We start from the raw sequence: 12,206 nt of genomic DNA on the forward strand, positions 1-12,206 counted from the left end.
GGGACGCGGCGGCCGGCGGCGGAAGCCGGGGACACGACCGGCAGGCGAGGCCGGGCTGGGGGCCGGGCGCCGGGCTCGGAACCCCACGGCGCGGGCCGAGGCACGGAGGCGGGAGTCCTGGCTGACCGTCCCCCGCCCAGGATGAGGCTGCGACTCCTGGTGGCCGCGCTCTGCGCCGGGATCCTGGCGGGGGCCCCCCGCGTGCGGGCCCAGCCCCGGGAGAGAGGTGGGGACGACGCGGAGCGACGCGGCTGGGGCGCTGCGCCGTCACCGGGGTCGCATCTGCCTTCATCCCGGGCCGCCCCCGCGCCCCCCGACCCCCCGACCCCGCGCAGCCTCCCGTCCCTCTGGACTCCCCAAGCCCTCCAGCACCCGCGCCCGCGCCGCGCCTCCCAAGCCGCACACGCGCCTTTCCAGACCCAAACTCTGCCTCCCCAGATGCGCGCCGGCGCCTGCCCTGGGTCCCTCCGCGCTGACCTGCGGAGGCCAACCTCAGTCCCACCCCACCCCCACGCGGGCGACTCTCCCTCCCACCCGTCCCCCCCGGGGGTGGCCCGGGGCCGCTGCGGCTCCCCGCGGGCCCGGGACCTGAGCGCACGGAGCTCGGGGCTGCGGGCGGGCGGGCGGGGCGGGGGCCGCGGACCCGCCTGATGGCTCCGCTCCGCCGCAGTGACCTGCACGCGCCTGTACGCCGCGGACATCGTCTTCCTGCTCGACGGCTCCTCGTCCATAGGCCGCAGCAACTTCCGCGAAGTGCGGGGCTTCCTCGAGGGCCTGGTGCTGCCCTTCTCGGGAGCAGCGGGCGCGCAGGGCGTGCGCTTCGCCGCCGTGCAGTACAGCGACGACCCACGGTGAGTGGCGGCCCGGGAGCGGGGCGCAGGGCCCACCAGGAGTGAAGGTCCCCCAGGCCCCTCGGCCAGACTTGGCAGAATCCAGAGCCCCGCGGCCAGGACCTCCTCTGGAGAGAGCAGGGATCTCCCAGGTAGAGCCCTGGCACCCGAGACACCTCCAGATTGGTGCCCTGCCAAAGCCAGGGTCTGTGTATGGAGAGCCCAGGAGGGGCCCAGGGGCTCCAGATGCCCCATGCCTGCTGAACTCCCCATGTTCTAGCCCCCTCGTGCCTTCAGCCGCTCCAGTCACGAGAGGGCCTGCCTATCTGGCCACCATCCACCTCCCTACAACTGGGCCCTTCCTCCTGTAATTACTTAATTAACCAGACATCCTGCGCCCTGAGGCTGGGAGCGCGGAGGGCTGCAGGCCTGCCCTGGGCCAGCCACAGGCAGGACACCGGGGCACCTGAAGAGTTTGTTAACTTGGGGGCTTCAGAGGTGGGGGGCAGGAATCACAGGACCAAGAGGACTCTCAAGGGAACCTGATACAACCTTCTCACCAGAGGTCTCCTAGAGAGCAGGGCCAGAAAAAGACCTGGCCCCTAGCCTGCTGCCATCCCCCCCACCCCCCCCAATCCCCACAGGACAGAGTTTGGCCTGGATGCACTTGGCTCCGGGGGTGACGTGATCCGTGCCATCCGTGAGCTCAGCTACAAGGGGGGCAACACACGCACAGGGGCTGCAATTCTCCATGTGGCAGACCATGTCTTCCTGCCCCAGCTGGCCCGACCTGGCGTCCCCAAGGTGATCTCTCTCCCTACCGTGCCTCCCAGGGTGGCCCCAGCCTGAGTGTCTGAGGCAGCCCTGACTTGACCCCTTCACCTGCGCAGGTCTGCATCCTCATAACGGACGGGAAGTCCCAGGACCTGGTGGACGCGGCTGCCCAGAGGCTGAAGGGGCAGGGGGTCAAGCTGTTTGCTGTGGGTGAGCATCCAGCTGGGGTGGTGGGTTGCGAGGGCAGGGACCGGCCAGAGGGCGTGTGGGCAGCTGAGCCCTGACTGGACTCACCTCAGGGATCAAGAATGCTGACCCCGAGGAGCTGAAGCGAGTTGCCTCACAGCCGACCAGCGACTTCTTCTTCTTCGTGAATGACTTCAGCATCTTGAGGACGCTGCTGCCCCTCGTTTCCCGGAGAGTGTGCACGACCGCCGGTGGTGTGCCTGTGACCCTGCCCCGTGAGTCTCTGCCCACCTCGTGTGCCCTGGCCTGAGCCTCCAACCCCACCCCCAGCACTGGGGTGCTGTCCTCTGATCCTTCCCTGGAGGTGGTGACCCTACCCCTCTCCCCGTGCTCCTGACCCTTGACCCCAACGCCCCACAAGTCCTGACCCCTGATCCTGCTGCCTGATGCCTCCTTCCCCAGCCGATGTCTCGACCTCTGGTCCACGAGACCTGGTGCTGTCTGAGCCAGGCAGCCAGTCCTTGAGAGTGCAGTGGACAGCGGCCAGTGGCCCTGTGACAGGCTATAAGGTCCAGTACACTCCCCTGACAGGGCTGGGACAGCCACTGCCGAGTGAGCGGCGGGAGGTAAAGATGTCAACAGTGGCGGGTGGAGGGCTGGGGACTTGGCTGGGCAAAATGAAGTGACCTCTGACCCTGGGCAGGTGAGCGTCCCAGCTGGTGAGACCAGCATGCGGCTGCAGGGTCTCCAGCCACTGACCGAGTACCAAGTCACTGTGGTTGCCCTCTACGCCAACAGCATCGGGGAGGCTGTGAGCGGGACAGCTCGGACCAGTGAGCAGTTCTGCTAACCTCTGACCCCACCCACCCACCCCAGTAACCCTCCCCACTTCTAACCCCGCTAACCCCTGGTGGGACCTTCCCCCAGCTGCCCTGGAGGGGCCGGAGCTGACCATCCAGAACACCACAGCCCACAGCCTCCTGGTGGCCTGGCGGAGTGTGCCAGGTGCCACTGGCTACCGCGTGACATGGCGGGTCCTCAGTGGTGAGTGAGAGGTGTGGGTTGAAGCCTCTGCACCTTACACAGGATTGTAGGGTCCTGAGTCTGCAAGACCCGCTGACCCCTCTGTGTGCCCCGTACAGGTGGGGCCGTGCAACAGAAGGACCTGGGCCCTGGACAGGGGTCAGTGTTGCTTCGTGACCTGGAGCCGGGCACAGACTACGAGGTGACCGTGAGTGCCCTGCTTGGCCGTAACGTGGGGTCTGCCACCGCCCTGACTGCTCGCACTGGTGAGACGGCTGGGTGCTTTCTTCAGGCTGGGTGGGCAGGCAGACAGTGCAGGGAGGCCGCTGACATCCCATGTACCCTGGGCAGGCACTTCTGTTGAGCAGACTCTGCGCCCTGCCATCCTGGGCCCCACATCCATTCTCCTTTCCTGGAATGTGGTGCCCGAGGCCCGTGGCTACCGACTGGAGTGGCGGCGCGAGAGTGGTCAGTGCCGGGGAAGGGTGGGCAGGCAGGGGTGGGGCTTGGCTTCAGCCGGCCTGACCCTGTCACCTTGCAGGCTTCGAGGTGCCACAGAGGGTGGTGCTGCCCCCTGATGTGACCCGCTATCAGTTGGATGGGTTGCAGCCAGGCACTGAGTATCGCTTCACACTCTACACTCTGCTGGAGGGCCGAGAGGTGGCCACACCTGCAACTGTGGTCCCCACTGGTGAGGCTCAGTGGGCCCAGCCAGGTGAGAGGGAAAGGTACAGGGGCTCCAGGCTGCCTCTCATGCTGTGCTCTCCAACAGGGCCAGAGCAGCCTGTGGGCCCGGTGACAGACCTGCAGGCGACCGAGCTGCCCGGGCAGCGGGTGCGAGTGTCCTGGAGCCCCGTTCCCGGTGCCACTGAGTATCGCATCACTGTACGCGGCACCCAGGGTGAGGTGGACAGAGCCAGCGCCCCCACCCCCGACACACACATACCAAAGTTCTAGCCCTCTGGATCTGATTGCACCCTCCCCCCATCTCCCACTCCTGGGTCTCCACAGCCTCCCCCTGTCTCCTTGCCATCCACCTCCAAAGATGGCAGAGTCCAGGGGCTCTCTCTGCTCTTCCACCCAGATCTGTCTCCACTTCCTGCCCCACATCCCTGTCTGTGGCCTTCACCCTTCGCCACGACTGCGAGCTCGATCCCTGCCCTTCTATTACTCTAGCTGTGACCACTATCCACGCTGACCCCTCATCCCATACCCCTTCCAGTGCTGACCCTATCATCCCACGTCACTATTGATGGCCACTCAGCTCACATCCCTGTCATCACTATTGATGGCCACTCAGCTCACATCACCGTCATCACTATTGATGACCACTCAGCTCACATCACTGTCATCACTATCGATGACCATTCAGCTCACTTCACTGACTTCTATCATCTCACATCCCATGTCCCTGTCCGCTGGCCCCTGTCGTCCTAAATCCCCATTCGTCACTGCCCTTGTTATCCCATGTCACTGTCCATCAGTGGCTCCTTGTTTCACATGCTCTTATCTCTCACCCTCTCCATCTCATTGCCCATCCCTCACGGTATCTCCGTCCACCGCTGGCCACCGTCATCCCACACCCCTGTGCCTCACAGACTCCTGTCTGCTTCCCCTGCCCCCTCCTTTAGGGGTTGAGCGGACCCTGGTGCTTCCTGGGAGTCAGACAGCCTTTGACTTGGATGACGTCCGGGCAGGGCTGACCTACACCGTGCGGGTGTCTGCTCGAGTGGGCACCCGAGAGGGCAGTGCCAGCATCCTCACTGTCCGCCGGGGTGAGCACTGCAGGAGGGTTGTGGGGGCCAGCTGCCTGACTCACTGGGCCCTAGTCTTGACCCCTGACCTCTGTTTTTAACCCCCAGAGCCAGGAACCGCACTTGCCATCCCAGCGCTGCGGGTCTTGGCGTCAGATTTAACTAGAGTGAGAGTGGCCTGGGGACCTGTTCCTGGAGCCAGTGGATATCGGATTAGCTGGAGGATCGACAGTGGTCAGTGTAGGGTGTGTGGGAGGGTTGCTGAGGGGGACGATCAGGGTGTGGGAGACGGGGGCAGGCAGGATCCCTGCCAACACGTCTCTCTGACCCTAGGTCCGGAGTCCAGCCAGACATTGTCCGCAGAATCTACTGTCACAGATATCACAGGGTTGCAGCCTGGGACCTCCTACCAGGTGGCTGTGTCCGCACTGCGAGGGAGAGAGGAGGGCCCCCCTGCGGTCATCGTCGCTCGAACTGGTCAGACCCCCAGGCCTCCCTTCTCAGACCTTTGCTTCTCCTCGTTTCTCCGGTCTCCCCCTTCCGATTCCCACTGCCTCCGCCCTCGGAGCCTCTGCTTCCCTTCATTCTCCCTCCCCTCCTCCTAATCCCCAGCCCTGTTACCTTCTCTTCCAGACCCTCTTGTCTCCCAGATTCCGTCACCTGCCACGTCAGATTCCCACTGTCCCCTCTGTGAGAAGCCCCACTTCACCCCTCATCTGATCCATTCGCTCACCTTCCCTGACACTGGCCTTCTATCAGGCTTCAGTAGCCTTCCCCTAAGAGATAGCTCCCGATACCTCCCCCAACAGACTCCCCATTGCCTCTCCCCTCAGACCCACTGGGCGCAGTGAAGAAAATCCATGTGACTCAAGTCAGCAGCTCTTCGGTCACCATTGCCTGGAACAGGGTTCCTGGTGCCACTGGATACAGGGTCTCCTGGCACTCAGGCCTCGGTGGGGATCAGGGGTTTTGGAGGGAGCCAGAGGTTCTGGAGGGTTGTGAGGGGCAGGTCTGGGTGGAATAGAGGCTGGGTTTTTGGGGGATCCAGGAAAGGCATGGGGGCCAGAGCCTGGCTAGCCCTGGAGCTGCCTCCATCCTCACTCCCAGGCCCAGAGAAATCCCAGCTGGTTTCTGGGGAAGCCACGGTGGCTGAACTGGATGGGCTGGAGCCAGATACTGAGTACACAGTGCGCATATGGGCCCATGTGGCTGGTGTAGATGGGACTCCCACTTCTGTGGTTGTGAAAACCGGTGAGTGGACCCTGGCCAGCTGCCAATCACATCTCACTGGCTTCCCCACCCTGCTGCGTATTCCTGGCTGCTCCCCCTGTCCACTCCACCACTGCTCAGTGACTTCTCTCCCCACATTCACCTGCCCCACACAGATGCCCACCCACAGTGACCTCCTGGCTGCTCCACACTGTCCACCCCTAGGCACTGACCTCCTCCCTCTCACGGGTTATTTATACTGACCTGTCCGCACTAACCTCACTGACCTTCGGACCTCTCTGCATTGGCCACCCTGCACTGCCACCTTGTTTTCTGCCAGCCTTTCAGTGGTCTCAGACCCCTTCTACTTCCTTTGCCCCCAGACCCTGAGCCCGTGGGTAGTGTGTCAAAACTGCAGATCCTCAATGCTTCCAGTGATGTCCTGAGGATCACCTGGGTGGGGGTCCCTGGAGCCACAGCCTACAGACTGACCTGGGGCCGGAGTGAAGGTATGGTTCCCTGACCCTGCCCTTGTCCTCTGGCTGCGATTGCCCCCTCTGGTTAGCCACCTCCACCCCTGACGGTTGCCTGTGCTCGCCTGGACAGGTGGCCCCACGAGACAGCAGATACTCCCGGGAAACACGGACTCAGCAGAAATACGGGGCCTCGAAGGCGGTGTCAGCTACTCTGTGCGAGTCACTGCACTGGTCGGGGACCGTGAGGGCGCACCTGTCTCCATCGTCGTCACAACGCGTAGGCCAAACTTGGGTTGGGGCGAACCTTGGATGGGTGGCCTGGACGGTCGGGATGGTAATAGGGACCAGAAATTGGCAGTGAGCCTGTGGGGGCGGGATGAAGCCTGGGATGGGCAGAGGGGGTGGTTGGTTTGGGACTGGCTCAGGGACCCGTGGGGCAGAACCTCCCTGGTTCCCGCGCTTTCTCTCCAGCGCCCGAGGTTCCACCAGCCCTGGAGACCCTGCGCGTCGTGCAGAGAGGGGAGCACTCGCTGAGCCTGCGCTGGCAGCCCGTGCCCGGAGCACATGGCTTCCGTCTGCGTTGGCGACCCGAGGGTGAGAAGTGCCCCCGGTAGGGAGTTAGGGGCCACCGGGGGTGGGGCTGTGGGCAGGCAGATTTGGCGAAATGGGCAAGGTCCGTGATCGTGGGCAGGGTCTGTCAATGGGGGTCTGTGGCATCCGTGACCATCGGGGATCAACCAGGTGGGTGAGATCAATGAGGTCAATAGAGTCTGTAGAATGGGCAGGGCCAGCGAGAATGGGGAAGATCAATCAGGAAGGTGGACCTGGTCACCAGGGTCAGTCAATGAGACTGGCGAGGTCATTGTCAGTAAGGTAGCTGAGGGTCAGTGAGGTGGGCAGGTCCATTAATACTGGGCTGTGACATCCTCCCACGTGCTTCCTGCCCCCACCCTCATGGACGCCCCAGGTGGCCAGGAACAATCTCGGGTCCTGGGGCATGAGCTCAGCAGCTATGAACTGGACGGGCTGGAGCCAGCGACCCCATACCGCGTGTGGCTGAGTGTCTTGTGGCCTTCTGGAGAAGGGCCCCCCACGGAAGTGACTGCATACACTGGTGAGCCCAGTATGCTCTTCCCCCCACTGATGATCCATCCTGATTTTCTGTACCCCATGACCTTGAGTGACTTTTCCTGTAGTCCTCCCACCACTTCTGACACTGGGGTGACCCCAGCATGACTTCCCATGACACTTTCTTCACTAAAATGAACCTGCCCCAGGATCTCCTTAGATCTCTCCCCTCTGCAACCTCAGGATACAGATTCTGATCCCTGGTCCTTGATTCTTCCTTTAGAGTCACCTCGTGTCCCAAGCACTAAACTGCGTGTGGTAGAAACTTCAGTTGACTCAGTGACTCTGGCCTGGAACCCAGTGCCTGGAGCATCCAGCTACATCCTATCCTGGAGGCCACTTGAAGGCCCTGGCCAAGGTGAAGGGGCAGCCAGGGCTGGGGTGGTCTTGCAGTGGGCTCCATGGAGGGCCTCCTGTTGAACTGAGTGCTGTCCTCTACAGAGACACTTGGGGCCTCACAGACACTTCCTGGGATCTCGAGCTCCCAGCAAGTGACAGGGTTAGAGCCTGGCATCTCCTACATCTTCTCCCTGACACCTGTCCGGGAGGGTGTACAGGGTCCTAAAGCCTCCATCACACAGAGCCCAGGTATGGTGGGCACAGTGGGAGGGGCCTAAGGGGGTAGCTAGATGTGCCAACCTCTTTAGTAACTTGGCTCCCTTCCTACAGTGTGTCCCCGTGGCCTGCTGGATGTGGTGTTCCTGCTGCACACCACTCGGGACAATGAGCATCGTTCAGAGGCTGTGAAGAGAGCCCTGGGACGTCTGGTGTCTGCACTTGGGCCTCTTGGGCCACAGGCGGTCCAGGTTTGGCTCCAGAGGCAGCCAGACCCCTATGGGTCCTGGCTGTCCCCCACCCTGTGCTCCACACCAGCTACCATTTCCCCACCTACCATACGTCCAGGGTTCCTCCCAGCCCTTCCCAGGGTCCAGAGCTCCTCACCTGCTGCTTGGTTTCCTCTCCTACCATCACTGCTGACTCCTAATAGTGCAGGTTCAGTCTGCCCCTCAGGCTCTGCGTCCCCCATCCCTGCTTTGCCATCCTCTCCAGGCTCTGTGTCCCCCCACCCCAGGTTGGCCTCCTGTCCTACAGTCACCGGCCCTCCCCACTGTTCCCGTTGAACAGCTCCCATGACCCTGGCATCATCCTGCAGAAGATCCGCAGCATCCCCTATGTGGACCCAAGTGGGAACAACCTGGGTAAGGACTGCAGTGGACATGGGTTCTTGGGGCTTCCCCATTGGGAGCTCAGTGACCCTGGGTTCTGACATGTCCTTTCTCCCAGGCACAGCCGTAGTCACAGCCCACAGATACCTGTTGGGACCAGATGCTCCTGGACGCCGTGAGCAAGTGCCAGGGGTGATGGTTCTGCTAGTGGATGAGCCCTTGAGAGGTGACATCTTCAACCCTATCCGCGAGGCCCAGGCTGCTGGTGAGGTGCAGGGCTGCTGGGAATGGGGCCTGGCATAGGGCTAGCCCCAGCAGGATTGTCATGCCGGCTCCTGAACCCCTCCTTAGGGCTCACAGTGATGATTTTGGGCCTGGCGGGAGCTGACCCAGAACAGCTGCGCCGTTTGGTGCCAGGCGTGGACCCTGTCCAGACCTTCTTCGCTGTAGATGACGGTCCAAGCCTGGACCGGGCAGTCAGCAGCCTGGCCACAGCCCTATGCCAGGCAGCTTCGGCCACACAGGTTTGGAAGGGGCCTCTGGGGGACTAAGTCATGGAGAAGAGGGGGTCTGGGGGCTCTTGGTAGAACTGCCTGGCCTTAAGGAGACTCTGTGTCCATAGCCACAGCCACAGCCACAGCCTTGCTCGGTTCATTGTCCAAAGGTAAGTGTCCAGGGTCGAGAGGGTGGCTGAGGGCCCACCTGTTGTTAGCCACTCTGACCCTTGTCCAACATGTCTTTCCCCAGGGCCAGAAGGGGGAACCCGGAGAGATGGTGAGTGGCCCTGGTGGGAGGTAGCGAATGGTTGGGGGTCAGTGGGGCGGGGGGCGGGGCAGGAGCAGCACAGGTTTCACTGACCACCTCTTCTAGGGCCTAAAAGGACGAGACGGGCCTCCCGGCCCCCCCGGCCTCCCGGTGAGTGCCTCCCTTACCTGTCCCCAGTGCCCTGACTGCATGCAGCCTGCTCACCTGCTTACCTGCTCTCTCCTCTCAGGGCAGGATCGGGGTTCCTGGCCCCCAGGGGCCCCCCGGGAGTTCCATTGCAAAGGGTGACAGGGTGAGTGTGGAGACCACTGAGGTTCCCGTAAGACTCTCCTCGACATTTCCTGAGGGTTTTTAGAAGAGAGAAGGAAAGAGCAGAGTTAGAACCACAGTGTGTCCCTAGAAACCTAACTGAATATTATAAAGCCCACTTTTATAAAGTTATAAAGAGATTTGGGGGAGGAGTCTGAAGTAGAGAGGCTGGTGGAGTTTTGACATCCCCTGGTGAGCCTGGTGGAAGTTCTAAGCCCCAGGGGCAGAAAGATCCTCACTGCCCTGTGCCTGGGGTCAGGCTCCATCCAGCTCGGAGGGGCTGCTTCTCTGCTCCACTGCTCCACCCCAGCAACACTCGGGGGCCTGGAGGGTGAGGAGTCCGGGTGAAGAACAGCCTGGGCTCCTCAGCAAGCCAGGGGCACTGAGGGGGGGTCCCTTCTAGCCCTGACCTCTTTCCTTCCTTAGGGCTTCCCTGGAGCAGATGGGGAACCAGGCAGCCCTGGCCTTCCTGGGGCTCCTGGAACGCCTGGCCCAAAGGTGAGTGAGCCTTGCCCTTGTAGGTCACATGGTGGGACACTGCTTGAGTGGGAGGGGTGGTCTGACTGTCCTGACTCTGGCCTTCATTTACAGGGCTCCCCAGGGGGGGCCGGCCCTCGTGGAGAACCGGTAAGTTTGCTGTCCCTTCTCTGCTCTCCTAGCATCTTCCCAGAGTTTTTTCTGCAGAGTGGGGACCTGGGGGGGGGATGGTCTTGGCCCTGGGGGTCACCCTGAAACTCACCTGAGATCAGGCAGCACCCTTTGCTCTGTTTTGTCCTCAGGGAGAGCGAGGACCTCGAGGCCCAAAGGGGGAGCCGGTAGGTGAAAAGGGAAGGGAGGGAGCCAGGAGGTCCCGGGAGGAGCAGGGTTGCCCCAGGTCAGACACCACAGGGCTTCAGGCCTCATAGGAATAGCTGGGGCACCTCTAGGGCTTCTCCCACCTCAAGGCTCCCATACTCAGAATCCTGCCCGCTGCTCTGTCCCTGCAGGGAGAGCCTGGACGTGTCACTGACGGGGACGGCCCAGGCCTTCCTGGGATGAAAGGAGACCCTGGACCTCCGGTAAGTTCTAGGGTATGTGGGGGCAGGTGATGTGCGGTGGGAACCGCAGGAGACAGGGCAAGGGTAGGTCCAGGGGGTTGTTCTTTATACTTTGTCTCCTCCATCAGGGCCCTCCTGGATCTCCTGGCCCAATGGGGGACCCAGGACCCCGTGGTCCCCTAGGACTTCCTGGAACAGCTGTGAAGGTGACAGCATGACCCCCATATGGTCTCATGACTCATGTGATCCAGTGACCTGGTGACTTCATTTGAATCCTACTGGTCCTTCCGAGCCCATGTGAACCCTTGACCCCCCCATGACTCCTCAGTTACTCCATGACCTTCATAATCCTATTGGGCCCCATGACCCTCATTCCTCCTGGTATCTTGGAGAGTGGAGGTGTGGTCCAGGGTCATGAGGTCATGATCTGTCTTCCAGGGCGAAAAAGGTGATCGTGGGGAGCGGGTAAGTGAGGGGCAAGGTATGCAGGGGGTGGCTTGGAGTCTGAGTCCCCTTGACTGTCCCCTGACCTGCTGTTCTCTCCCAGGGCCCCCCTGGACCAGGCGAGGGTGGCACTGCTCCAGGGGATCCCGGGCTGCCGGTAAGGCCCTGGGGGCCATTGCTCAGTGGTGTGGACAGAGGGGTTGGGGGCTCTGCTGGAGCATTGGGTGGGTGCTGGGCCTTAGTGTGGAGCTCACATTTTTACTCACTTCCTCTTAGGGTCTTCCTGGAAACCCCGGGCCCCAAGGCCCACCTGGCCACCCTGGGGAGAAAGGAGAAAAGGTAGGATACCTGACCTCTGGGAACCCAGTTCTGGGGCAGGGGGCTCTAGGTGCTGGGGGTCAGGGTCTTCTACCCATCTATTTCTCCCTCAGGGTGACTGTGAGAATGGAGCCCCAGGCTTCCCAGGACAACCTGGGACCCCGGGTGAGCGGGTGAGTGTGGGGTACAGATCCAGCCCCGACCCTCAGCCATCAACCTTCTACTCCATCCTGTGCCCAAACCTAAATCTCTGAACCCCTTCTAGGGTCTACGGGGACCTCCTGGAGACGTTGGCCCCAAAGTAAGTGCCACTTTAGGAGAGGTCTAGTGTGAGGGGTGACACACTGGGACCCCTGTAGGATTTGGGGAGGTGGGAGGATTAGGAGATAAGGGTTCTTCTCTCCAGGTCAGAGGTTGTAGTTTCAGAGGTGAGATGGTCAGAGTTTGACAATCAAGACCCCCTCCTGTCTCTCCACCTCAGGGTGACCGAGGACTGCCAGGGGCTGTGGGTGAGACTGGAGAGAAGGTAAGTGCAGCCTGGGGGCACTCAGGGCCCTGGGGGATCTGAGGCCAGACTGCGCTCTGACCCGTTCTGTTCCATCAGGGCCAACGTGGATCCCCTGGCCCAGTGGGACCCCAGGTGAGCCCATGAACCCCCATGCTGGTGCCAACTGACCTGGGCTCTGGGGCCCCTCCTGCTTCTGCCTTCTCGCCCTTGCCCCCTGCCCCTGCCCCTTGACCACTCCTCCCATGCTCCTAATCCACCCCGATGCAAGTTCTAACCCTC

The 12,206-nt window shown here is 62.1% G+C and overlaps 1 protein-coding gene across 1 annotated transcript in view; it reads left to right on the forward strand.

Moving 5' to 3' along the window:
• The first annotated feature begins 141 nt into the window (after positions 1 to 141).
• COL7A1 (collagen type VII alpha 1 chain) overlaps positions 142 to 12,206 on the forward strand; it is a 30,016-nt gene continuing 17,951 nt past the window's right edge. Inside the window, exons 1-43 of the mRNA XM_087824773.1 lie at positions 142 to 226; positions 671 to 851; positions 1,475 to 1,634; positions 1,721 to 1,814; positions 1,904 to 2,065; positions 2,253 to 2,416; positions 2,494 to 2,623; positions 2,718 to 2,834; positions 2,933 to 3,079; positions 3,165 to 3,281; positions 3,355 to 3,504; positions 3,586 to 3,714; positions 4,445 to 4,588; positions 4,676 to 4,801; positions 4,901 to 5,044; positions 5,401 to 5,520; positions 5,675 to 5,818; positions 6,160 to 6,285; positions 6,383 to 6,529; positions 6,724 to 6,846; positions 7,220 to 7,366; positions 7,604 to 7,738; positions 7,822 to 7,968; positions 8,050 to 8,186; positions 8,453 to 8,579; positions 8,665 to 8,811; positions 8,898 to 9,070; positions 9,169 to 9,210; positions 9,294 to 9,320; positions 9,417 to 9,461; positions 9,541 to 9,603; positions 10,047 to 10,118; positions 10,212 to 10,247; positions 10,400 to 10,435; positions 10,607 to 10,678; positions 10,786 to 10,863; positions 11,096 to 11,122; positions 11,205 to 11,258; positions 11,378 to 11,440; positions 11,533 to 11,592; positions 11,685 to 11,720; positions 11,901 to 11,945; positions 12,024 to 12,059. Of these exons, the coding sequence (XP_087680899.1) occupies positions 142 to 226; positions 671 to 851; positions 1,475 to 1,634; positions 1,721 to 1,814; positions 1,904 to 2,065; positions 2,253 to 2,416; positions 2,494 to 2,623; positions 2,718 to 2,834; positions 2,933 to 3,079; positions 3,165 to 3,281; positions 3,355 to 3,504; positions 3,586 to 3,714; positions 4,445 to 4,588; positions 4,676 to 4,801; positions 4,901 to 5,044; positions 5,401 to 5,520; positions 5,675 to 5,818; positions 6,160 to 6,285; positions 6,383 to 6,529; positions 6,724 to 6,846; positions 7,220 to 7,366; positions 7,604 to 7,738; positions 7,822 to 7,968; positions 8,050 to 8,186; positions 8,453 to 8,579; positions 8,665 to 8,811; positions 8,898 to 9,070; positions 9,169 to 9,210; positions 9,294 to 9,320; positions 9,417 to 9,461; positions 9,541 to 9,603; positions 10,047 to 10,118; positions 10,212 to 10,247; positions 10,400 to 10,435; positions 10,607 to 10,678; positions 10,786 to 10,863; positions 11,096 to 11,122; positions 11,205 to 11,258; positions 11,378 to 11,440; positions 11,533 to 11,592; positions 11,685 to 11,720; positions 11,901 to 11,945; positions 12,024 to 12,059 (4,515 nt within the window). The remainder of the gene's footprint in view (positions 227 to 670; positions 852 to 1,474; positions 1,635 to 1,720; positions 1,815 to 1,903; positions 2,066 to 2,252; positions 2,417 to 2,493; positions 2,624 to 2,717; positions 2,835 to 2,932; positions 3,080 to 3,164; positions 3,282 to 3,354; positions 3,505 to 3,585; positions 3,715 to 4,444; positions 4,589 to 4,675; positions 4,802 to 4,900; positions 5,045 to 5,400; positions 5,521 to 5,674; positions 5,819 to 6,159; positions 6,286 to 6,382; positions 6,530 to 6,723; positions 6,847 to 7,219; positions 7,367 to 7,603; positions 7,739 to 7,821; positions 7,969 to 8,049; positions 8,187 to 8,452; positions 8,580 to 8,664; positions 8,812 to 8,897; positions 9,071 to 9,168; positions 9,211 to 9,293; positions 9,321 to 9,416; positions 9,462 to 9,540; positions 9,604 to 10,046; positions 10,119 to 10,211; positions 10,248 to 10,399; positions 10,436 to 10,606; positions 10,679 to 10,785; positions 10,864 to 11,095; positions 11,123 to 11,204; positions 11,259 to 11,377; positions 11,441 to 11,532; positions 11,593 to 11,684; positions 11,721 to 11,900; positions 11,946 to 12,023; positions 12,060 to 12,206) is intronic.

Source organism: Miniopterus natalensis, chromosome 15, assembly GCF_054644295.1.
Source record: "Miniopterus natalensis isolate mMinNat1 chromosome 15, mMinNat1.hap1, whole genome shotgun sequence".
In the NCBI taxonomy this organism is placed as follows: domain Eukaryota; kingdom Metazoa; phylum Chordata; class Mammalia; order Chiroptera; family Miniopteridae; genus Miniopterus; species Miniopterus natalensis.